This window comes from Saimiri boliviensis, chromosome 15 (assembly GCF_048565385.1).
Source record: "Saimiri boliviensis isolate mSaiBol1 chromosome 15, mSaiBol1.pri, whole genome shotgun sequence".
Lineage (NCBI taxonomy): Eukaryota > Metazoa > Chordata > Mammalia > Primates > Cebidae > Saimiri > Saimiri boliviensis.
The window spans coordinates 40,643,572-40,668,137 of NC_133463.1; the positions used below are offsets into that span (position 1 = coordinate 40,643,572).

The following is a 24,566-nucleotide window of genomic DNA, read 5'->3' on the forward strand; positions in this document are numbered from 1 at the left end:
TTACAGAGTAAATATTTAGAAATCAGAGAATGTTCTTCAACCTATAAACACACACACATACGTTTTATGACAAAATGAACTCAACTATACATGCTGTTTTGAAGCCTAATTTTTTCACTTAGTATATATCCTAGCCATCTTTGCATGCCAATAAATATCAACCCACATCATTATTGTGTATTGCTGAAAATTTTCTATTATAAATATGTCTTATAAATTTTTAACAATCCCTTGGTGGTTTAATATTATTTGTTAATATTTAGTACAGGTCTAAAGTGAAGCTGAAAAAATTAAAGAAATATTATCTTCTCAAAAATATGCACCAAAATTATATTGTCAATTAATAAAAGCAAATCTTTGGTGTTTGTTGTTTTGTTTTATTTTGATGAAGACAAATTATTAGGAATGAGAACCTCTGTTCTCTAAACTTTGTTAACCACCTAATCTCAGAGTCAAGCAAATTCAGACTAGGACACATCCTTTAGGTTTTCATCAAATACCTGTGCCTAAAATGTTTCATGTATAGTACTAACCAGATGGGGGCAGAGGGGAGAGAAGTCCTTTATAAGAAACAGGCAACAGTTTATAACCATGCTCTATGGCAAATAGGATAAACCATCATATATACAAGCAACTGTGTTTTCCACATGTGCTATTTTGAGCTTATTTTTTTTTAAGTACAGATATGGGAAGGAGACATATGTTTACAATGTACTATTACTCATGTTTCATTAGACCAGATCATTGTAGCTATAACCACATGAGACTTAAGAGAATCTCTGGTCAAGTAGCAGAGGCTAATAAAATGTAACCTCTGGGACCACAGGAAAGACACCTAGCCTTCTGCAGATCATGACAATCCAGGTCTGCCTGCAGTGGCCATTGTGAGTGTCTGTGCAGGAATTCTGAGTCCTGAATCAAAGCACAGGTCCACAGGCCTCATCAAGTAACCTGCCTCCACAGTGACACTGCTCATTCCTCTGAAGACATTGGCTTGATTTTCCTCCCACAGCCCCAGCTCCTGCCCCTCTTCAACTTCTCTGGAAGTTGATCATGGCTCCCTGCCCCAGCAGCACATTCAGCTCACCAGTCTAGAACTAGATCTGACAAGCTCTTTCTCTGACCAGCCTGTGCATTTTGGGAAGAGTCCCTAGACCTGTTCTGATGTCTCGCCAAACCGCATTCCCTTATGTCTCTGTGTCTCACAATTATTAGGCCCAGCTAGATCGACCCTATATTTGCCAGTCTCCACTGAGATTGGCTCTGGTGTCCTCCACCACTGTCCTGGCCTTAAAATGTACATCCCTGGCTGATTCTTCACCAGTCTCATCCCCTTATGTGGTTCCAGGCTTTATTCAGGCAGCAAATCTGCCCCTCTGTCACTAAGGCTGACTCAGCACCTACAGGTTCCCAGTAGGAATGTCCCCAGTTCAGCTTTGAGGCTGAAGCAGGTATGACCTGTTTTGCTGGTTTCCTTGACTCTAATAATGAAATTTTAATTTCATTGTGTAGCAACTCTAATAAGCTGAAATACACTTCTTCTATGGTTCTGTAAACAGCTTTATGTCACTCTCATGCTCAAACCTTTTTTTTTTAGAGAAGGGGTTTCACCATGTTGGCCAGGCCAGTTTTCAACTGCTGATCTCAAGTGATCCTCCTGCCTCAGCCTCTCAAAGTGCTAGGATTACAGGTGTGAGCCACCATACCCAGCCTTCAAATCTCTTTAATAGCACTCCACTGCCTGCTAAAATTGAGTAATAATAAAAATAATTCCTGTTATGAAACATGATGGACTAGGCACTGTGTTAAGTGCTTTACATTACCTCAGTTAATCCCCAAAATGCCCATTTCACAGATGAGAAACTTGAGGGGTAGCTGAGAAGTTTCAATAAATAAGCCATCTTGACAAACAAGCCATGCACTAACCACAGACTATACAACATCTTTAACTTTTTTTCTGTTTTCACATTTTCACCTATCCTTTTAATTTACTTTTTATTATTGAAATACTCAAAAGTACACAAAGGTAGAAAAAGCAACGTCATAAATCACTAGGAATCCATGACCCAGCTTCAACAATTTCAACAATCATCAACACGCAGCCAATTTTTCCAATCATTCTCACACCTAAGCTCTCTTTCCATTGGCCATGCTACCCACAGAAGGCTATTTTTAAGCAATTACCAAACATGATATCATTTTAAACATCTCCAAATACATCCCTGTAATACATTACATTTCTAACATTTTTATAGGTACCCCAAACAAACGTGTCAGTGTGGCTTCCAAGCTCCTTGACGACCCAGTTCTAACTAACCTTCCGAGATTGATCTATTACGTCCACAGGCATTCTCGCTCTAAGCCAGTTTTGGGAGGGATGTTCCCAAAGCATCTGAATGAAAATACTGGCCGGGCACGGTGGCTCAAGCCTGTAATCCCAGCACTTTGGGAGGCCGAGGCGGGCGGATCATGAGGTCAAAAGATCGAGACCAGCCTGGCCAACATGGTGAAACCCTGTCTATACTAAAAATACAAAAATTAGCTGGGCATGGTGGCATGCGCCTGTAGTCCCAGCTTCTTGGGAGGCTGAGACAGGAGAATTGCTTGAACCCGGGAGGCAGAGGTTGCAGTGAGCCGAGATTGTGCCACTGCACTCCAGCTTGGCGCCTGGGGACAGAGTGAGACTCTGTCTCAAAAAAAAAAAAAAAAAAGAAAATACTTTGAGTTAATTCTTAAAAATTTAGATTCCTGGGCCCTATCCCAAACTTGTGAATCAGAATTTCTAAGTCCCAAGGGTTCACTTTTTTTTTGTTTGTTTTTTGAGATAGTCTCGCTCTGTTACCCAAGCTGGATTGCAGTGGCATAATCTCAACTCACTGCAACCTCCACCTCCTGGGTTGAAGTGATTCTCAAATCACTTCCTAATATCCAAATATGGATTGCTATTGTTCATAATGGCCAAAAATTAAAAGCAAGCCAAATATCCATCAATTGTGAAATATATTTTTTAAAATATAATATAGCCATACCATGGAATATTACTCAGCCTTCAGAGTAGCTAATATAGGCAGGTGCCACCATGCCCAATCAATTTTTTTTTTTAATTAGTGGAGACAGGGTTTTACCATGTTGGCTAGGCTGGTCTTCAACTCCTGGCCTCAAGTGGTCTGCCTGCCTCAGCCTTTCAAAGTGCTGGGATTACAGGAGTGAGCCACTGCGCTGTCTGAGGAAGAGCTGTTATCCAGACTATATAAAGAACTCTTGCAAACAACCCAGTGTAAAAATGGACAGATGATCTGAACAGATACTTAACAAAAGGAGATACAATCATAGCCAATAAGCATATAAAAAATGTTCAAAATCATTGGTCATTAGATAAATGCAAATTAAAATCACACATACACACATACCCACTAGAATATCTGAAGTTAGAAAAACCGACAATGCCAATTACTTGCAGGGGTATGAAGCAACTAGAAATCTTATACATTGCTGGTGGGAATGTAAGATGACACAGCCACTTTAGAAAACAATATAGTAGTACTTTACTCAGCCGGACACAGTGGCACATGCCTGTAATCCCAGCACTTTTGGAGGCCGAGGCAAGCAAATCACTTGAGGTCAGGAATTTGAGACCAACCTGGCCAACATGGTGAAACCTTGTCTTTACTAAAAATATAAAAATTAGCTGGGTGTGGTGGCGAACACCTGTAATGCCAGCTACTTGAGAGGCTGAGGCAGGAAAATCACTTGGACCCAGGAGTTGGAGGTTGTAGTGAGTGAGACTCCTCAGGAAAAATAAAAAGAAGAAGAAGAAGAAAGAAAACAATATAAGAGCACTTTGCAAAATTAAACAAACATGACCTAGTAATTCCAGTTCTAGGTATTGAAACAAGACATATAAAAATACAAAAGTGTGTATGCTAATTACTCCTAATATCCAAACATGGATTGCTATTATTCATAAAGGCCAAAAATTAAAAGCAAGCCAAATATCCATCAATTGTGAAATATATTTTTAAAAATATAATATAGCCATACCATGGAATATTACACAGTAATAAAAATTAATGAAATGGGTCAGGTACGGTGAATCACACTTGTAATCTCAGAATTTTGGGAGGCCAAGATGGGTGGATCATGGCCAGGAGTTCAAGACCAGCCTGGCCAACATAGTGAAACCCCTTCTCTACTAAAAATACAAAAATTGGCTGGGCATGGTGGTGGGTGCCTATAGTTCGAGCTACTCAGGAGGCTCAGGCAGGAGAATCACTTCAAAAATACAAAAATTAGCCACGTGTAGTGGTAAGTGCTTATAGTCCCAGCTACTCAGGAGGCTGAGGCAGGAGAATTGCTTGCACCTGGGAGGTAGAGGTTGCAGTGAGCCAAGATCATACCACTCCACCCTAGCCTGGGCAACAGAGCAAGGCTCTGTCTCAGGGAAAATAAATAAATAAATAATGAAATGGGTGAATCTTAAAAAGATTATACCAGTAAAAGAACTCAAACACAAAAATCTAGTGTTAGACTCATTTAAATAAAATTATAGGAAAAGTAAAATTCTAGTGACAGCATACCAGTTGTTCCCTAGGGCTATGGCAGAGAAGGTGAAGGACTGAAAAAGAGCACCAGAAAATTTCTGGCTGAGATCTACAGCTTTGTTTACTTAGTTATTTTGAGATGAAGTCTCACTCTGTCACCCAGGCTAGAGTACAGTGGCATGATCTGGGCTCACTGCAACCTCACTTCCCAGGTTCAAACAATTCTCCTGCCTCAGCCTCCTGAGTAGCTGGGACTACAGGCACGTACCAGCACTCATGGCTAATTTTTATATTTTAGTAGAGACTGGGTTTTACTATGTTGACCAGGCTTGTCTCGAACTCCAGACCTTAGATGATCCACCCGCCTTGACCTCCCAAAGTGCTGGGATTAGAGGTGGGAGCCAATGCACTGGTTGAGATCTATATCGTAATTATAGTAGTTGTAGCATGCCTATATACAGTCACCATAATCAGCAACCACACACTTAAAATTCCTGAGTTTTATTGCATGCAAATAATATCATAATAAACAAAAAGAGGTGTTTGTTCGTTTGTTTGTTTGTTTAAGGAGAGTGAAAACTAAGCCAAGTATTTTGCACATTGAATTTCAGCTCAGTAACCTAATGTTCATGATTCAGGATAACGCAAAGAGACTTGGCAAGAAAAGTTAGCCCTCCAGAGACAATGACAGATTTGTCTTCAAAAGGATCAGAAGATAGTACATTTATCTTAATGTGGCATGGCAGTTAAGAATTTAGTCTTTGATGAGTGACTCTGAGAGAGAAAAATGGATTTAAATTTTAAAAAAATGAAAAACATCTGATTTGCTCCCTAGGTCAAACTATGACTTGGCAGGAAATTGCAGAGAAATTCTGAGAAAATAATCTGGTGCCAATTCACTAAAAAAAAAAAGGATTGGCCGGGCGCGGTGGCTCAAGCCTGTAATCCCAGCACTTTGGGAAGCCGAGGCGGGTGGATCCCGAGGTCAAGAGATCGAGACTATCCTGGTCAACATGGTGAAACCCCGTCTCTACTAAAAATACAAAAAATTAGCTGGACATGGTGGCACGTGCCTGTAATCCCAGCTACTCGGGAGGCTGAGGCAGGAGAATTGCCTGAACTCAGGAGGCGGAGGTTGCAGTGAGCCGAGATCGCGCCATTGCACTCCAGTCTGAGTAACAAAAGCGAAACTCATTCTCAAAAAAAAAAGAAAAAAAAAAAAAAGGATTTAGTCTTTACAGCCAGTGACATTATACGATGGAACTGGAAAATGAATATAGACAGTATTTTTCATTGACCCAAAAAAAATAAAGACAGTCCAAAATTGAGATAAAAATTTATCTTTTGAAAAGTAACTCTTGGCTGGGCGGTGTGGCTCACACCTGCAATCACGTAGCACTTTGGGAGGCCAAGGCAGGTGGATCACCTGAGGTCAAGAGTTCAAGACCAGTCTGGCCAAAGTGGTGAAACCCTATCTCTACTAAAAGTACCAAAACTAGCCATGCCTGGTGGTAGGCGCTTGTAATCCCAGTTACTCAGGAGCCTGAGGCAAGAGAATAGCTTGAACTCAGGAGGCGGTGGTTGCAGTGAGCCGAGATAGTGCCACTGCACTCTGAGCTGGATGACAGAGTAGGATCCTGAAGAAAGAAAGAGAGAAAGAGGGAGAGAGAGAAAAAGAGAGAAAGAGAAGAAGGAAGGAAGGAAGGAAGAAAGGAAGGAAGGAAGGAAGGAAGGAAGGAAGGAAGGAAGGAAGGAAGGAAGGAAGGGAGAAAGAAAAAGAGAGAGAGAGAGGGAGGGAGGGAAGGAAGGAGGAAAGAAAGGAAGCAAGGAAAGTCTTTAAGTCAGTGATATATAGAAAAGACATTTTACATAAAAGAGTTAAGTGATGGATTAATTCTATAGACCAGTTTATATTTTAGATTTTTTTTTTTTTTTTTTTTTTTTTTTTTTTTTTTTGAGGTGGAATCTTGCTCTGTCACCCAGGCTGGAGTGCAGTGGCTTGATCTCTGCTCACTGCAACCTCCACCTCCCAGGTTCAAGTGATTCTCCTGCCTTAGCCTCTGCAGCAGCTGGGACTACAGGTGCGTGCCACCACACCCAGCTAATTTTTATATTTTTAGTAAAGACAGAGTTTTGCTATGTTGGCCTTACTGGTCTAGAACTCTTGACCTCAAGTGATCCTCCCGCCTTGGCCTCCCAGAGTGCTGGGATTACAGATGTGAGCCACCGTGCCTAGCTATGTTTTTATTTTTTTTTTTGTTTTTTGTTTTTTGTTTTTTGAGATGGATCCTTGCTCTGTCACCCAGAATGGAGTGCAGTAGCGCAATCTTGGCTCACTGCAACCTCCACCTCCCGGATTCCAGCAATTCTCCTGCTTCAGCCTCCTAAGTAGCTGGGACTACAGGCACCCACTACGATGCCCAACTATTTATTATTATTATTATTATTATTATTTTTTAGTAGAGATGGGATTTAACCATATTGGCCAGGCTGGTCTTGATCTCCTGACCTTGTGATCCGCCAGCCTCAGCCTCCCAAAGTGCTGAGATGACAGGCATGAGCCACCACACCCAGCTTGTTTTTTATTTTTTAAGTAAACTTTTTATTTTGGTACAATTTCAATTGTAGAATTTTCAATTTACAGAATTATTGCAAAGATACTACAAATATTTCTCACAGACCCCAAACTCTGTTTCTCCTATTAACAATATATTATATTAGTACGGAACATTTTCCAGGATTAATGAATCAATATTAAAATGTTAGAATTAACTGAAGTCCTTCCTTTATTTAGATGTTCTTCTTTTTACCTAACGTCATTTTCTTTTCCAGGAACCCATCCAGGAAACACTATATTTAGTATTCATATTTCCTTAGGCATTTCTCAAATGTGACAGTGTCTCAGACTCAGCATTTTTTATGACCTTGACAGTTTCAATGACCTTGAGAGTACTGACTGGGTATTTTGTAGAATGTCCCCTAATTGGGTTTTGCCTGATATTTTTTCCTGGTTTGACTGAGACTGAATTTTTTTTTTCTTTTGCCTTATTCTTTAACTTTTAAAACCACCATAATATCATATTTTAATATATTGAATCGTTACTCAAATAACTTTCTCAATTTGGTTAAAAACTAAAATATGTGAAAGTGTTCCTTCTAAAATAAGTGAAAGTGTTCCTACTATAGCAGATTTAAGTGAATGCTACAAAGTGAATTAACAATCACTTCAGAGCTCTAAAAAACAGCTATTCTTTTATATATTGCTCTACATAAAAACTATATTAATCATATTAATCATTAAGCCTCAAATAAGAAAAAGTAGTGAATCCACAGTTAGGGAGTCATAACTCCTAAACTTGCAAAGAGATATTTTTAATAAGGTTAACTTTATTATTTTTAAGAAACTAAACTATATATTTTGATATATTTTCTTCCAAATCACTGGTGGATTGAAAACAAAAAAACAAAACTAAACAAAAAGTTCTTTTCCAAGTGGCTTTAAGAAATAAAAATGCCCATGAAATATGAGGGAAAACATGACCCGCTTATTAACTACCTTGATGTTATAGTTTATTCATTCTTAATATTATTCAGTTCAAATTTAATAAACAAATATAAAAGTAAACCATTTAGCATGTGATGAGGAGAAAATGAATTCCCTTAATAAGGACTCTGAATCAGTTACAGGTCATTTTTCTCTAGACACAATGATAGAAAAAATTCACAGGAGTTTTCATGTCAGTCAAGCTCTGGATTTCTACGCAGACTTTTGTAAAAGTTTTAAAAACTATACACTAGGTTATTATTTGTCTTTGACACTAAAGACAAGGTCAACAAGAACAAATACCCAACAGAAAGAAGGATGTGCTCAATGCCCCAAGGGGAAATGCTGCCTGAAATGATCTTGGTAAAGGTGGGCCAGCTCTGGTATTATTAGGAGAAAAAATAAACAGCTAGGCAGGTGGGCAAGCCCAGTACATGTGTACTTCATTAGCTGCAAAAATTACTAGACTATGTTCATGCTAAGATATTGCACCTAATGCAAAAAGAACAACAAAAACAAAACCAATGAAGAAGTACAGCATCCAAAAACACAGTATCCACCTGCCAGATGGGTCAGCCCCATGGCTCAGTGCTCCAAGCTCCAAGTTGAATACACTGAACAAGATCCTAGCACTGTAATCCTTGGGAGGCCGAGGCAGGAGGATCATTTGAGGCCAGAAGTGGATCACTTCAAGACCAGCCAGAGCAATAATGCGAGACCCTGTTTATACGAATTTTTTTTAAAGTAAGCCAGGTATGGTAGCATACACCTGTAGTTCCAGTTACCTGAGAGGCCGAGGCAGGAAGACCAATGGCTTGAGCCCAGGAGTTCAAGGCTGGGGTGAGCTATGATTGCACCAACTCCACACCAGCCTAAGTGACAGACTCTTGGCCTATAGGGGAAGCTCAATAACCATTTAACATAAGAATGAGTGAGTAGATATCTACACAAAAGAGCTATCCCATAGCCTCTCCGCAAATGCTTAAGCATTAAGACCCTCAGAAAACTCATCAAAAGTTTTGCCAACAAATGCAAAAAGATCAACAACTCCTCCTCTCAGTATCACTCTCCTCCTCTTTCTCTCTCCTTCCTCTTCTTATACTTGTAGTAAGAACACTTAAATGAGATCTACCATCTTAACAAAAATTTTTTTAGACAGGGTCTTCCTCTGTTGCCCAGGTTGGAATGCAATGGCACAATCCTGGCTCACTACAGCATTAACCCCTCGGGTTCAAGCGATCCTTCCACCTCAGCCACTTCAGTAGTTGGGACTACAGGCACACACTACCATATCCGGCGAATTTTTGTATTTTTTGTAGAGACAGGGTTTCCCATGTTGCCCAGGCCGGTCTTGAACTCCAGGGATCAAGCGATCCACCCAGCTCAGCCTCCCAAAGTGCTGAGATTACAGGCAGGATCCACTGTGCTCAGCCTACCCACTTTACAAGTTTTTAAGTTTACAACGTAACAACTTCTTACACTTAGCAGGCACACATTTCTTAGGGCAGTGCACCAATCACTGTCCTCAAGTTTCACTTGGAAATTTGTAGAAGCAGGTGTGGAGACTAAGATCAAAAAGAAAAATGTCACCTTCTGTAAGTAGCCTCTCTCTGATTTTTTTGTTTGTATCTCAGCCTGTATCAAACAAACATATCAAACAAACAGCAGCAAAACAAAAGCAAACAATTGTAGTGCTCAAATAATGTTTCACTTGCATCAGTGTCGCTAGGTACATTTCTAAGAAGTAGCAAAGAAATTGTCTAATCATAGAAGGTCAAATAAGAAAGGATCATAGATCTCATCTAGCCCAATCACCCATATGATTAATAAAGAGAAAACACAGACTTGGAAACGCAGCAGAAATCAAGGGCATGGTTTTAAAAAGGAAGCCCAGTTTCCTCTGAGGGAATCAGTATCAACCTGGAAGAGATTGTGTACCTGTTGAGAGCTGATGGTTATAGCTTGCTTTAAAACAATCCATGTGACACTCTCAAGAAGAGGTGGAACTGTAAGAGAACCAGGGTATGTCCAGTAGTCCCAGGATGGTGGAAGTAGAGATAATGGGTCAAAATTTGTGAATCGAGTTTGTTTACCCTGGAGGAATGAAAAGAATTCGTACATATTAGAATGGGATAGCTTTACATAGACCTCAAAAAACATACCTCCGTGTACATCCATTATAATTCCATAAATAATATAGAGTATCTGTATCTAGAATTATCTATTATCTTCCTTTAGTATCTTTAAAAAAGCATCTATCTTCATCTTAAAATTTTTAGATAAAGTAACATATCATATAGATTTATTTAAAAAGCACAAGTTTTGTTTTAATATAAGTAGTCCCTTAATGTGCTACAATTAAAGGCTTACTCTGTAATATAATACCAGAGACTAATTATGCATACATATATTTATTCATGGTTTTTTTAGGTAACGTAAGACCCTTCCATTGAAAATATAAGTGGTAATAGGTTACTTCTACTTTTTTCATCAAGTATGTTTCAAACTTGCTTCAAAGCAGGCAGTATATGTCTAAGATCTAAGTCTTTAAAGGAAGATAAGAGAATGTAGGAGAGAACAAGAAATATGTTAATTATTAACAGATAGTAATTCATTTTACCTTTTCTTTAATGGAATCCAAAATGTCAATAATCTTTTGCAGTTGGGAATTAGGTTCACCAATCTAAAAACACAAAATTTCAAAAGAAATGGTTACTGTAGCAGATCAAGTCTGAATCACTCAATTTCAGCCACTAGTTTAAAATTATTTTTTAAAAAACCTTAGCCAGCACAGAACATACAATGATTGTTCTGTAACAAAGCTTCTCTTTTACCTGCCGGCCTTATCATGCCAGAAGAATCTGAACAACAAGATAATATTACAGGGTTCCTGTACTGAACTTTCAGTTTGGTTGCAAAACTAATAGTAACAGCTTAATATTTGCTAAGTTTTGTCAATATTTAAGATGTAGGTTAACTTGTGAGAAACTTTGCTTAAGATAGTCTAACAAATAGCCTGCACTACTAAGCTAGATGTGACAGTCAGACCCTAAATTCAAACAGACAATGGCGGCATCAAAATACTAGATGCAAACATCTCACACCTGCAGCCTAAAATGATTTGAGATCCCAAAGGGAATGTATCATCATAAGCAAACTCATCATAAATTGTAGATACATAAATGAATCCTCTTTTCATCACTACAGGTGTTCTGAATCTACCTGAAGGTTTTAAAGCACCTGGATCCTGCTGCAATCACCCCTATTTGGTGTCCTTAAAGGCAAGGGATTGCTGCCATCCATGACAATCTCTGCTCATGAGTTACAAAACATAGAGAGTATGGGGTGTGAGAAAGGTGTACGCCTACAAGAATGTGGAGGCAGTGGGAGGTGAAAGGCCCAACCTGTTCCCAGGTATGATGACAATAGTTGTCTAACCACATGTGAACATTAAAGGAAATACAACAAAAATTTTTTTTAAACCAGTGAGTACATCGGGACAATATGTCATTGTGGTAAGATCAGTGTTTCAAGAATCAGGAGCTTGAACTTTATTCTGTCCTAAATAGTATGCAATTAGGAAGAGCCCAGAATAAATGTTTTCTGCCAGTATCTCAGTTGTTATTTCTTCTGCTATTCTTGATGTTGATGTTATTCTTGATCTTGTTGTTATTCACATAAAAATCATCAATGGACAATAAGAAGACTTATAAGACAATGCTCCTAAATGAATATATAATTTTTAATATTCATTTCAAAAGGAAAATGCTATACCTAAAAGGAGTTTACTATTACAAGATGGTTGAATGTCTGCTTCATGACTGAAGCTCTCTCTTCAACAAGACTGATCATTGAAAATGAAATCAATGGATTCTCACCTGTAAAAACACTCCCAAGACAGCCAGTCCATCTGGTTCATGAGCTGCCTCAACAAAGCTGGGGTATTTGTCTGAATTCCAGTGAACAACATGGAGCTGAAAGGGAGACAGACAACATGGTTGGAATGTTTTGTTAGACATCCTGAAAAACATAAATGCAAATAAAACATTTACAGATTTTCCAGTGCTGGTACACTCATATGTATAATGTTTAAGAATCTTGGACAGAATCCTCTCATTTACTTTTGTCCAAAAGTGAAAGTTCATGCAGTGAAGGATCATGGTCACTTAACTAGCCTGTGGTGCACTTTATTAAAGACTATATCGAATGCCTTAAGCATCCCAGCTGGACATGGTGGTGCATGCCTGTAGTCCCAGCTACTTGGGAGGCTGAGGCAAGAGAATTGCTTGAACCCAGGAGGTGGAGGTTACAGTGAGCTGAGATCGCGCCACTGCACTCCAGCACTCCAGCCTGACTGACAGAGCAAGACTTCATCTCAAAATAAAAGGAAAAAAAAGAAAATGCCTTGAACAAGTCCCTGTATCCCTAACAAATGCCTGTGTTAGGAAAAAAATTCCTGTGAACACAAAAAATGCCTGTGAACAGGAAAAAAAAAAAAAAAAAAAAAAGCCTGTGAACAGCCCCTGTATCCCTAACAAACTCCCGCTATTGCTCCCAAATAACTGGAGGCTCCTCCCTGTCTTCCACAGATGAGACTGCAATGGAGTAGCCTCAGATCAGATCCCAGCTGAAAGTAAAGTCCAAGGAAGAGGCCTGAGCTCACAGATGGGTGGGGAAGTCAATCTCCTACCCAGTAGGTTTTCAAGGACAATCCCGCTACCAAGGACAGTGAGGCTGTTTCTAAAACTGCCCAGTTAAATGTTTACTACCTGTTGTTTTAAGACTTTTTATGGTTTGAAAATACAAAGTCTCCTTATGAGTAATCATGTTAAGCAGCATTCAAGCTTTTTTATTATTAAGATGATTTTTAATTGGCAAATCATAATTGTATACATTTATGGGACACGATGTAATGTTTTAACATATATTTAAATGTGGAATGATTAAATCAAGCTAGTTAACATATTCATCATCTCACACATAAAAATGCTTATCATTTTGATACATTTACCACCTTCTATGAATATGTTTAGATACTTTGCTGAGAGCAAGTTTCAATGGGGGAAAAAGAAGCTTCGTTAGTCTAGGAATCAGAGGAAGAAAATGGGAGGGTAGCTGGTGGTACTAAGTTGGAGGATAAGTAGACAAACGGGAAGCGAAGGAGGTAGAGGGGCCTGGAACTCTGGAAAACTCACCTCATAACTCTACCCATATGCAAGCAACCTTATGCAACACCTAAAGGTATCCTAAATGTTCTATCATTACAAGCAATACAGTATTTCAAACATACGCACATTCGTGAAAGATTTCAGAATGACGACAAAGGGGAAAACCACTTCTGAGGAGTCTTCAGCCCTGGTTAAGGGAAGGACAAATTGACAGAGCAAGACTTCTGTCTCAGAAGTCTTGAGACAGAAGCCAAAGGGTAACGTGACACGCCCAAAGATTTAGCCACAATAATAAATGGTGATCAGGACATGGTGTCCAAGGACCTGATATAAGGGACTGACTTCAGACAGTATCTCTTCTAATGAATCCCTTTTGTTTACCAGAGAGGAAATACTTATGCGGGCCTTCATGCCCAAATCATCTTCCTAGTTGAATGTTACAGAGATAATTTAGTATATTCAAACATATGTTTATCTCATCCTTTAAATATAACTCTGTCTTACAGGCAATTTATAGGAGATAATTTCTGGATAGATGACAATTATCATAAACAGTCAACTATAAAACCATAAAACAGTGCACCATTTGCAATCAAGGAAGACTGTGCGGTATCAGGCAAGTAATATAAAAGTGGATCCCTATAGTGCCATGTGCCAAGTTGGTGTGAGATAGCTGGGGGAGGAAAGAATCTGAGAACACTGGTTGATGAAACATAATTCATTTGGCTCACATGAGACAAATGACATTCACTGCAGGGAAGGGCTGATAAGGATGTTAAGACTGTTTCAAGTGGCTCCGTGCCAGTGTACCAGATGTCTTAGTAAGAGATGACACTGGAGAGAAAGATAGAAAATGACTTCTTTAGGGTCACAACGAGAACTGATTAAAAAATAAATGTGTAACTAAAGAGAGACGAATGGACATATATATATATATATATATATATATATATATACACGCACACACACATATATCCTATATATAACCATTCTTTTGCTAGTTAAAAATACAATTGCTTAAAATATGATGGGAAACTAGGCCAAGAAAATCTTTTTTTTTTCTCTCCTACACACCTTGCTCAACTGACAGCAATACTTTCACAGAGGAACTGATACCATTTCTATTAGCATTACATTTGAATTAAAACATAGAAAAACAAAATAGCAAACTCACATTTCCTAACAATTACAAGAGCAGTAATCTGAGCTGAATGACAAGAAATTGTTGTAGCCATTACAAAAATGAAAATTAGATTGTTCCCTACTGGCAACTAGTTTCTAAATAATAATATTAAAATTAAGTAGTTTCAAACTGCCTATTACTGATATGCAAAACATACTGCCAAATACTATGCCAAAAATCCATGATGAATGTTGAAATCATAGTTTCACTATTAGCTACATATTTAAAATGCTTATTATTCTATCTAAACTGTCATTAGATAAAGTCCTAAACACAAAATGGACAATTAGCCTAGTTTTGTAGATACCTAACTTTAGAATAAAATGTTTCTTGATTTAGATCACTTTAATCCCTCTGTAATATCACAAACCCTCCTATTAGGCCTAAAATTAAAGTTGTATATGTTGCAACTTTAAATGTTTTTTATTTTATTTTACTTTTTTACTTCTTTTTACTCACAAGGGAACATAACATGATGATAGTCATGAACTCAGTACAAAAGTAGCTGGAAAAACGAATCAACTCCTTTGGAATCACGGAACTGAGCACAAAGAGGTTCTTTTGAACGTGAAACCAAATGCAAGGACTCCCAAGTGCCCCCATCTCCAGCCTTGTCCTCTTCTTAAATGAAGTGTTTATCCAACAGCTTGCCTGAACATGAGCCTAGAATGTCTAACAGCCATCTCAAACGTAACCTGTCTAAAACAGAGTGAATTCCTCTCTGCAACCTGCTCCTTCCCAGACTTGCACATCTCAGTAAATGGTACCACCAGCCTCCAAGATGCTCACATCAAAACCTTGAGAGTGTTTATGAACTCCTCTTTTCCTTCCTTCAATCACAACATCCTTTTCATCAGCAAACCCTATTGACTTTATCTCCCAAACATCATAGATTTGCCCAGCTCTCTTCGTCTCTACCACCCCCATAGTCCAAATTACTGTTACTGCTCACTTGAATGACTTCCATAACCTAATTCACGGTCACTGTTAGGGAAGGACTGATAAGGATGTTAAGACCTTTTGCCTGACAACAGCCTCCTCTCCACATAGCAGCTAGTTATATTTTATAAAATACAAAGGAGAACATGTCATTCCCCTGATCAAAACTTTCCATTGTCTTCTTCCCACTGCATCATAGACAAACTTCAGACTGCTTACCATGCCCAACAGCTCTGGATGTGCCATGGTCCCTGCCTGTCTCTCTGGGATGGAGCGCATAACTTTTCCTTTCTCATTAATTTCAATGCTATAGGCCAATGACTTTCTCCTCTTGAACATGCCAGCCCTCACTCCTGCCTTAGATCACTCATGCTTGCTGCTCCCACTTCTTGGAAAACTCCCTGTAGATTTTTTTCATAGTGCTTTCTTCTTATCATTCAGTCCCAATTCATGTATCACCTCAAAGAGGTTTTTCCTAAGCCCTCAGCCACTCTACCAGATCACACGGTATTATTCCCATCAAAGAACTTACCACGCACCATTTATTTATTTGTTTATTGTCTACTTCTTCCACCCCACCAACCCTGAAGTTTGACCTAGACTTTCTCTATCTACATTTTCTATCTTGACCTAGAAACATAGATCCTGCCCTCCCTCACTCTCCAACCCACCAATCGACAAATCCCAATAAAGCTGCCTTTTCCAGCTAGCCAGCCTCCACCTCATTTATTGCCTCATTTATTGCCTGGAACCTCATTTATTGCACTCTCATTTATTGCCTGGAACTTTCCCCAAAAGTTTCCTTCAAAGCTCCCCTTAGCCGCTCCTGCTTCCATCCAATCTATTCTCAAACAGTAGTTGAATTATTTCTGAAATGCAATAACATCACTTCCCAATTCAAAGCCATTCAGTGGCTTCCCATTGCACTTGGAATCATGTTCATCATCCTTACCAGGAATTAAGCTCAGTAAGATCGGGCCCTTCCCAGCCTCTCCAACTCTGCCTCTTACAACTCTCCCCTTTATTCTCCATGCTCTAACTACACTGTTGAAGACCATACTGTTTTTCACGTGTGTAAGCCCTCTTCTCAATCTAAATCCTCAAATGTGACCTTATGCAAAACCACTGCTGTCTCCCCACTTGACCTTGTTCCTCCCCTCCATCTATCAGGTTTTAAGTTAAGCCAGGTTTAACTTAAAACCCCTTCATCCATCAAGTTTTTTTTGTTTGTTTGTTTGGTTTTTTTTTTTTTTTTTTGAGACGGAGTTTCGCTCTTGTTACCCAGGCTGGAGTGCAATGGCGCAATCTTGGCTCACCACAACCTCCGCCTCCTGGGTTCAGGCAATTCTCCTGCCTCAGCCTCCTGAGTAGCTGGGATTACAGGCACACGCCACCATGCCCAGCTAATTTTTTGTGTTTTTAGTAGAGACGGGGTTTCACCATGTTGACCAGAGTGGTCTCGATCTCTTGACCTCGTGATCCACCCACCTTGGCCTCCCAAAGTGCTGGGATTACAGGCTTGAGTCACCGCACCCGGCCTCATCCATCAGGTTTTAAGGTGCCCACCTACGGTCCCAGTTGCTCTGAAAGCTAAGGTGGGAGGATCCCTTGAACACAGGAGTTCAAAGCTACAGTAAGTCATGTTTGTACCATGGCACTCTAGCCTGAGCAACAGATCGAGAGCCTATCTCAAAGAGAAAGAAAAAAAAAAGAGAAATCCATTCAAAGCTTTATCCACAAAACTTTATCTTTAAATTCTGGTGCTGGTCATAGTTTTTGTGTTAGATTCTCTTATTTAAAAAATAAAAATAATATCAACCATATGTGGTGGCTCATGCCTGTAATCCCAACTCTTTGGGAGGCCAAGGTGGGCAGATCACCTGAGGTCAGGAGTTTGAGACCAGCCTGACCAACATGGAGAAACTCCGTCTCTACTAAAAATGCAAAATTAGCCAGGCATGGTGGTGGGCGCATGTAATCTCAGATACTCGGGAGGCTGAGGCAGGAGAATCACTTAAACCCGGGAGGCAGAGGTTGCGGTGAGCCGAGATTGCACCATTGCACTCCAGCCTGGGCAACAAGAGCGAAACTCTGTCTCAAAAAAAATAAATAAATAAAAATATTGTTTGTTTACAGCATGCATAAAAATGTATGTCTTAAAATATACTTAAAAATTCCAAGATGCTTCCAATTTGTGTAATACTTACCTGGAGGACTCATACTTGGGAGACTTAACATGAATTGAGTCTCTGAGGTCTCCATGTGAAACAAAAGAAGGACAACAAAAGAGTTATCTGTAATGTTGTAATTTGTACCTAGGTTTTTTAATAAGTGAAATTTGCATTATAATTTTTTCCATTCATAAATACATAAGTGAACCAAAGGTTTTTGTCCTTTCCTTCACTGGTTTGCTAAATAAATAAATAATAATGATTTATTCCAGAACAACAACAACAACAACAAATCTTCATCTACAAAACTGCACCTTGATCTGCAGGGCAGGACTCTGAGCCTCTGACGTGTGTCAGGAGGACCCTTTTCAGGAAACTACTTGCCAACTGGCACTAAACCTAAGCCTGTCTGAGAGTATGCAGTACTTTCAAGTGTATTAAAGTATAAGGTGCAGCCACACAAAGCATTTTGACTAACTTTCCAGAATTGCTAAGGAAAATGAGAGACCAGTGATCCAAAGCAACCAGCAATTAGTCCCGAGGGTGCTTTAGAGATTTAGAACATGTTATATTCAGAACATAAAACTTCAGAAAGCAAACATGAAAACTATTCAGTAAATTATCCAAACTGAGACACCACACATATTCCCATTTTCTACCTTCTTGACATATTTTGTTCACCATCATAAAACACTTCATATGTATATTTTCTTTCTCTACCCTGAGGACAGAGCAGGTTCCATACCCTAAAGCTATTTGGCTTCAAACACAAGGGATTTAGTTGCAAAGCAAACGTTGGACCATAGCCACAAAGGGCAGAGATACATGTCAATGGAAGAGTGAAAGTGCAAAAAAGTTCCGATTGTTGGATTTCTCTGAACAGTAGGGCTATTCCGGGCATCTAAACTCTACAGCTCAGTAACCATGAGAACATGATGAAAAATTGTGCTTTCCTGATAACATTGCTCTGTCTTGCCTAGGTGACTCAGAAGCCAAATTATTTTCACTTGAATCGTATTGGTTAAGTTATCTAATTCACTTTCATCTCATGACAATGTTGGGTGTTAGTAATATTTAATCATATTAAACTTGAAGCTTATTTTGCTTTGTTCTTTAACCAGAGGATTAAAAAATGTAGAATTTTTTTTTTAATCCAGATCATACACAAAGAGTATTTTTAGTGAATATAATTATAAGGAAAAGGGAGTTAAAACAAGTCAATGAATGCTTTGTTGTGTTATGATTTACGAATAAGCTGAATAATTAACAGAGATTTTCATTTTATGCCTGTAAATATAGAGTTTAGAAGAATTTGTCTTTTTTTTTTTCTAAGTGAAACTTTGCTATTTACCTATTTAAATATCACCTATTTAATGTGGTCTTTACACGTTAGTGGATTTTGGTATCTGGATGAAGAATGACCACATTTGGACCTAAGACAAAAAAATGTTTCTTTCTCTCTCTTCTCACTGGCCTTTCAGTGGCTGGAAACAATTTGTAATTTGGTGTCAGACAGATCTAGGTTTAAACATGTCTCAATGCTTCCTAGCTGGATAAATTACTTAATCTCTCCAGCAACCAGTTTATTCATTTCTCAAATGGGAACATATAACTCCAAGCTCTCAGGGTTGGTTTAAGGCTTAGGAGGGCAATATTTGAAGCTCTCATATTGATGAACTCCCACATTGAATGAATAAAGTAATTTCAGACACTAAGATACCTAATTGGCTCAGGACCTATTCGGAGTCAATAAAGTTGTCCCTGTACCCCTTAAATCCCACTATGTAGTAAAACCATGTATCAAAAAGGTGTGTCTGATGTCTTACCTCCGCAGCATACCTTACTCCGTCTACTATGTGCTCAGAGCCGTGGTCATCAGCGGATCCCCAGTGAAGGTGAAACTGCCGTAACCTGTAGCTTCCAGTGAGAGGACCACCATGTAGAACTAAACACCAACATGTTTTATATTGTTAGCAAGAAAAAAGTATGTACATAAGCTGCCCAACTCACAACATCTCCCTGAACTACTCCATACATCCATGTTCTCCAAGAAATTTTTCACAAATGTGTCATTTGCTTTGCCATCAAGAATACCACTTTTAAATATGTGTAGAGTGAAAATGGAACATTTTTAAAAGCCTGAAGAGTCCACAATACAGATTTGTATGGAACACCTGTGAAATCATAACAGACATACTGGTTAGAAAGGTGTAGAAATGAGGAATTCTGAAAGATAAGGAATTGTTGTGTTTAACTGAGGAAAAGTCAGCCTCTCCGAATAAGGATGTGACATGCAGAGAGAGAGGTCCAGTTTGAGCTTGGTAGAGCAGGGCAGCATTGTGCTTAGGGCACAGGCTTCAGCAATTAGAAGGCCTGCACTCATTCTATCTTTTCCTGATTATGTGATCTTGAACAAACTCTAACTTTTTTTTTTCTCTCAAGACAACAAAGTCTCCCTCTGTTGCCCAAGCTGGCACAATCATGGCTCACTGCAACCTCTAACTACTGGGTTCAAGTCATCCTTCCACCTCAGCCTCCCAACTAAAAGTGCAGGAGGGCACCACTACACCTAGCTAATTTTTTTTTTTTTTTTTTTTTTGATAGAGACAGGGTTTCACTAGGCTGGTCTCAAACTCCTGGCCTCAAGTGATCCTCCCACCTAAACCCCCAAAAGTGTTAGGATTACAGGCATGAGCTACCATACCTGGCCAGGCTGGTCTCAAACTCTTGGCCTCAAACTATCTTCCCAGATAAGCCTCCCAAAGTGCTAGGATTATGGGTATGAGCTACCATACCTGGCCACAGAACCTAACATCTAAATTTTATCTTCCACGTGTAAAAACAAGATAGTAATGGAACCTCCTCCTAATACTATGATTAAAACAGAAGAAAAATTAAACACAAAGCACTTATCACTACCTGACACACAGTCAACACAATCAACACAGTTTTTTACTGTAAAAATAGGCAAAGCAGGCACACTTTTTGTACTTAAAGTCTATATTCTTGGGGAAATGCGAAATACAGGACAAAGATAATTTTTCAAAAATCTGTCATATCTTTGTCACTTTGACAAAGTGCATTTGAGTACTTTTACTCAATAAATACGATCTCTAAAACGATGACAATAAACCATATCTTAAGTATACAGAAAAGCTTCTTAATAGAAAACATAGTCCTAAATTGTCTCATCCTAATTAATCGTTAGTGGGCATGTTTAAAGCACATGGGAGAATCAGGAAGCATTGGATGCTAAATATACCGTAAGTATTATTAAATTTCTAATAACAGGCCTGGCACGGTGGCTCACACCAGTAATCCCAGTACATTGGGAAGCCAAGGAGTGAGGATCACTTGAGCCCAGGAGTTCAAGACCAGCCTGGGCAACATAGTGAGACCCCCATCTTATTATTTAAATATATATTTATATTTATGTAAATTCAATATGTATATATTTAATATAAATTTTTATATATTTTCATATTTACTATCTGTGTATATACAGATAGTAAATATGTATTTTTTGGCTGGGTGTGGTGATTCACACCTGTAATCCCAGCATTTTAGGAGGCTGAGGCAGGCGCACTTGAGGTCAGGAGTTCGAGACCAGCCTGGCCAACATGTCTCTATAAAAACAAAACAAACAAGAGATTAGACAGAAGTGCTCGCCTGAACCCAGGAAGTAGAGGTTGCAGTGTTTTGGGTTTGTTTTTGTTTTTTTTTTTTTTTTTGGAGACAAGGTGTCTCTCTGTTGCCCAGACTAGAGTGCAGTGGGGCTCAAACTCCCAGCCTCAGTCAGTCCTCCCACATCAGCATCCCCAGTGGCTAGGACTACAGGCACACCTGGCTATACCCAGCTAGTTGTATTTTTTGTAGTAATAGGGTTTCACCATATTGCTCAGGCTGGTCTGAAACTCCAGAGCTCAAATGATCCTACCGCCTCAGCCTCGCAAAGTGCTGGGATTACAGGTGTGACACACCATACCAGCCTTGAATTCGACTTTTTAAAAATTGTTGGTAATTTGCTAACCCTAGCCATTTTCTTAAACTACACTGTAGTCAGCTGTCTTGAATGAGAAGCAACCTGGCAACAGGATCTGTTTGCTCACGCATTTACTGTCTGACAATTAGGATACAAATTCCTTTAAGACAGAAACTATTGTGGTCCCCTGTATCTCCAGTGCCCAGAAAGTACTTGAATCAATTAACATTACCAAGGTAAGAGGCCTCACCTGTTAAAGTACTCCTCCACAAACTAGTTTGTAAGCATGCTACTGAAGTTATCTGGGAATCACTAAAAAACTAAGTTCTGGCCGGGCGCGGTGGCTCAAGCCTGTAATCCCAGCACTTTGGGAGGCCGAGGCGGGTGGATCACAAGGTCGAGAGATCGAGACCATCCTGGTCAACATGGTGAAATCCCGTCTCTACTAAAAATACAAAAAATTAGCTGGGCATGGTGGCACGTGCCTGTAATCCCAGCTACTCAGGAGGCTGAGGCAGGAGAATTGCCTGAACCCAGGAGGCGGAGGTTGCGGTGAGCCGAGATCGCGCCATTGCACTCCAGCCTGGGTAACAAGAGCAAAACTCCATCTCAAAAAAAAAAAAAAAAAAACAACAACAACTAAGTTCTTAGGAAGAGTGAACCTAAAAATAATCACTTTATGGTAAACTTGCTTTATGGTAAAGCTACAAGAACAGCACATCTGCAATTTGCTTGGAATCTAGAGAAACAAGAGCCAAGAGCATAGAGTTTCCAGGATTATACCGAGAGAAAAACAGAGACCAAAGGACATAGATGTTCCCACTCAGTAGGACCTTGTATTACTTAGGAAGCCAGAAGAACCTTCATTAAATCTGGCTTATTTTATTCAGAGCATATACACACCAAGCTACTCTCTAATTCAACAATTATTAAGAGCTTACTATGGGCTAGCAACTATTCAATACCAAACATGCAATGATAAGCAAAAGTTGTCCTTATTCTCAAGAAATTTAGTAGTAAAGAAAAGAGATAATCATAATAGAGCTTTATATAATTGTCACATTGTCATAGGTTACCAATTCATTTTCCTAGCTATCTTAGCTCCTCGGATTACATACCTATGGCATGTCCACCTACTAAATCTTTTGCTGTTTGTTGTGTGTGTTTTAAGGAATATATAATGTAAGATCTTGTGAATAATTTGTTTGACTTCAGGAAGTTACCTAGAACTAGATAATGGAAGCATAACTGAGAATTTGATATTTTCTAGAGATGAAATTCAAGAATCATCACTGAATTCATCAAGTTACTGCTCTTCCCAGCAGGACTTTCTTAATCAGGAGACAATTTTCCTTTGAACATCTGTTTAACATTTTGGCACACATATTTTATCTACGGAAAGAAGATATACTATTATTGTTAGTAGTAGTAGTTACTAACAGTTATTGAGTGCTTACTATAATCCAAGAACTATTTCATTTATAAAATACAAAAATTAGTACCATATATTTTTAAAAATAAAGGTTCCAACAATAAATAATGTTTAACTATTTAAGTGTTAAATGGTAAATATTAATTGATTTCTTGTGGTTTGTAATTTTATTGGGAGTTAATCTATGTATGCTAGTGTACCCTAATGCTATGTCATAGTATTTTCCATGTCCTTCCATCACACACACACAAAAATATTTTTTGTAACTTAAACACACACGTATTGAGGGCCTACCATGTGCCAGGTACCATGCTAGGTAGGTAAGTAAGGCATAGTTGTTACTCATAGAGAGTTTTAGCTCAATGGAAAGACAGAGAAGCCAATTAGCAGTTACAAGATAGTGTGGAGAGTTCTGCATTACGAAAATCCCAGGATGCCCTGGAAGCCACAATAAGGGTGGTAGGGCCTCAGGTGAGGTTCCCAAAGAAGCGAGATCCTGTTTGAGTTCAGAAAGACCAGGAGCTGAGGCAAGAACAGCCTTGTCTTTATTCATCAGATTACTATTTCACCTGTATATTATAGTCAATAGGAAGTCTTCTTAAAGAATTTCATGAGCCAGGAATAGCACGGTGGCACATACCTGTAATCACAGCACTTTGGGAGGCCAAGGCAAGTGGATACTTGAGGCCAAGAGTTTGAGACCAGCTTGACCAACATAGTGAGACCCCATCTCTACTAAAAATACAAAAAATTAGCCAGGCATGGTGACATGCACCTGTAATCCCAGCTATTCAGGAGGCTGAGATGGGAGAATCGCTTGAACCTGGGAGGCAGAGATCGCAGTAAGCTGAGATTGTATCACTGCACTCCAGCCTGAGTGACAGAGTGAGACCCTATTTAAAAAAAAAAAAAAAAAAAAATCATGAGCCAGGTGTGGGTAGTGTGTGACTGAGGTGGGAAAATCACTTGAACCCAGGAGTTCTGGGTTACAGTGAGCTATGGCTGGGCCACTGCACTCCAGCCGGGGACAAAGCAAGTGTCCCTCTCTTAAAAAAATTTTTGTTCAAAGTTTAAAAAAAAAAGACAAGAAAGAAAAAAATTCGTGTGTACCTATGCAACAATCTTGCATGTTCTTCACATGTACCCCAAAACCTAAAATGCAATAAAAAAAAGAAAAAGAAAAATAATTAATGGCCATCTGCTCTCTTCTGCTCCCTTTTAAAAGGACTATGAAATTTTAGTAGTTCTCTCAAGTTTAACTATGGAGCATGGATATGTTCACCCAAACACACCCTCCAAGGACTATGAGGAGGATTTCATGCCTGTGGTTTATTGACATGCCTGAGTTGGGATTCAGGGTTAATCTCAGTCAAGAATGACTTCTTCAAAAAATGGAAACTGTTTTACTCAAATTAATGTGCTTTGCTACAGGAAGTATCTTTGTGTTTTTAATAGTTTACCAAAAATCAAAAAAACAGCAAAAACTTATTTTGTTTAACTATTGTGGTTTCTTCTTTTTAACTGATTTAATCCCCTGAATCACCATAAAACAATCTCTTTTGGTTTATCTTGAGAGAAAAAGAATAAGAGGCCGGGCGCGGTGGCT

General features: G+C 39.0%; 1 protein-coding gene across 3 annotated transcripts in view; it reads right to left on the minus strand.

Annotated features, from left to right (window-relative positions):
• The window catches only part of CA13 (carbonic anhydrase 13), a 69,570-nt gene that overhangs the window by 8,571 nt on the left and 36,433 nt on the right, over window positions 1-24,566 (minus strand). For 2 of the 3 annotated variants that reach the window (XM_074386915.1, XM_039464635.2), the window contains 4 exons: window positions 19,373-19,491; window positions 11,964-12,059; window positions 10,706-10,768; window positions 10,024-10,179 (listed from right to left, as the gene is read on the minus strand). In XM_074386915.1, the coding sequence (XP_074243016.1) occupies window positions 10,024-10,179; window positions 10,706-10,768; window positions 11,964-12,059; window positions 19,373-19,491 (434 nt within the window). The remainder of the gene's footprint in view (window positions 1-10,023; window positions 10,180-10,705; window positions 10,769-11,963; window positions 12,060-19,372; window positions 19,492-24,566) is intronic. The other variant, XM_074386916.1, reaches the window with a different exon arrangement.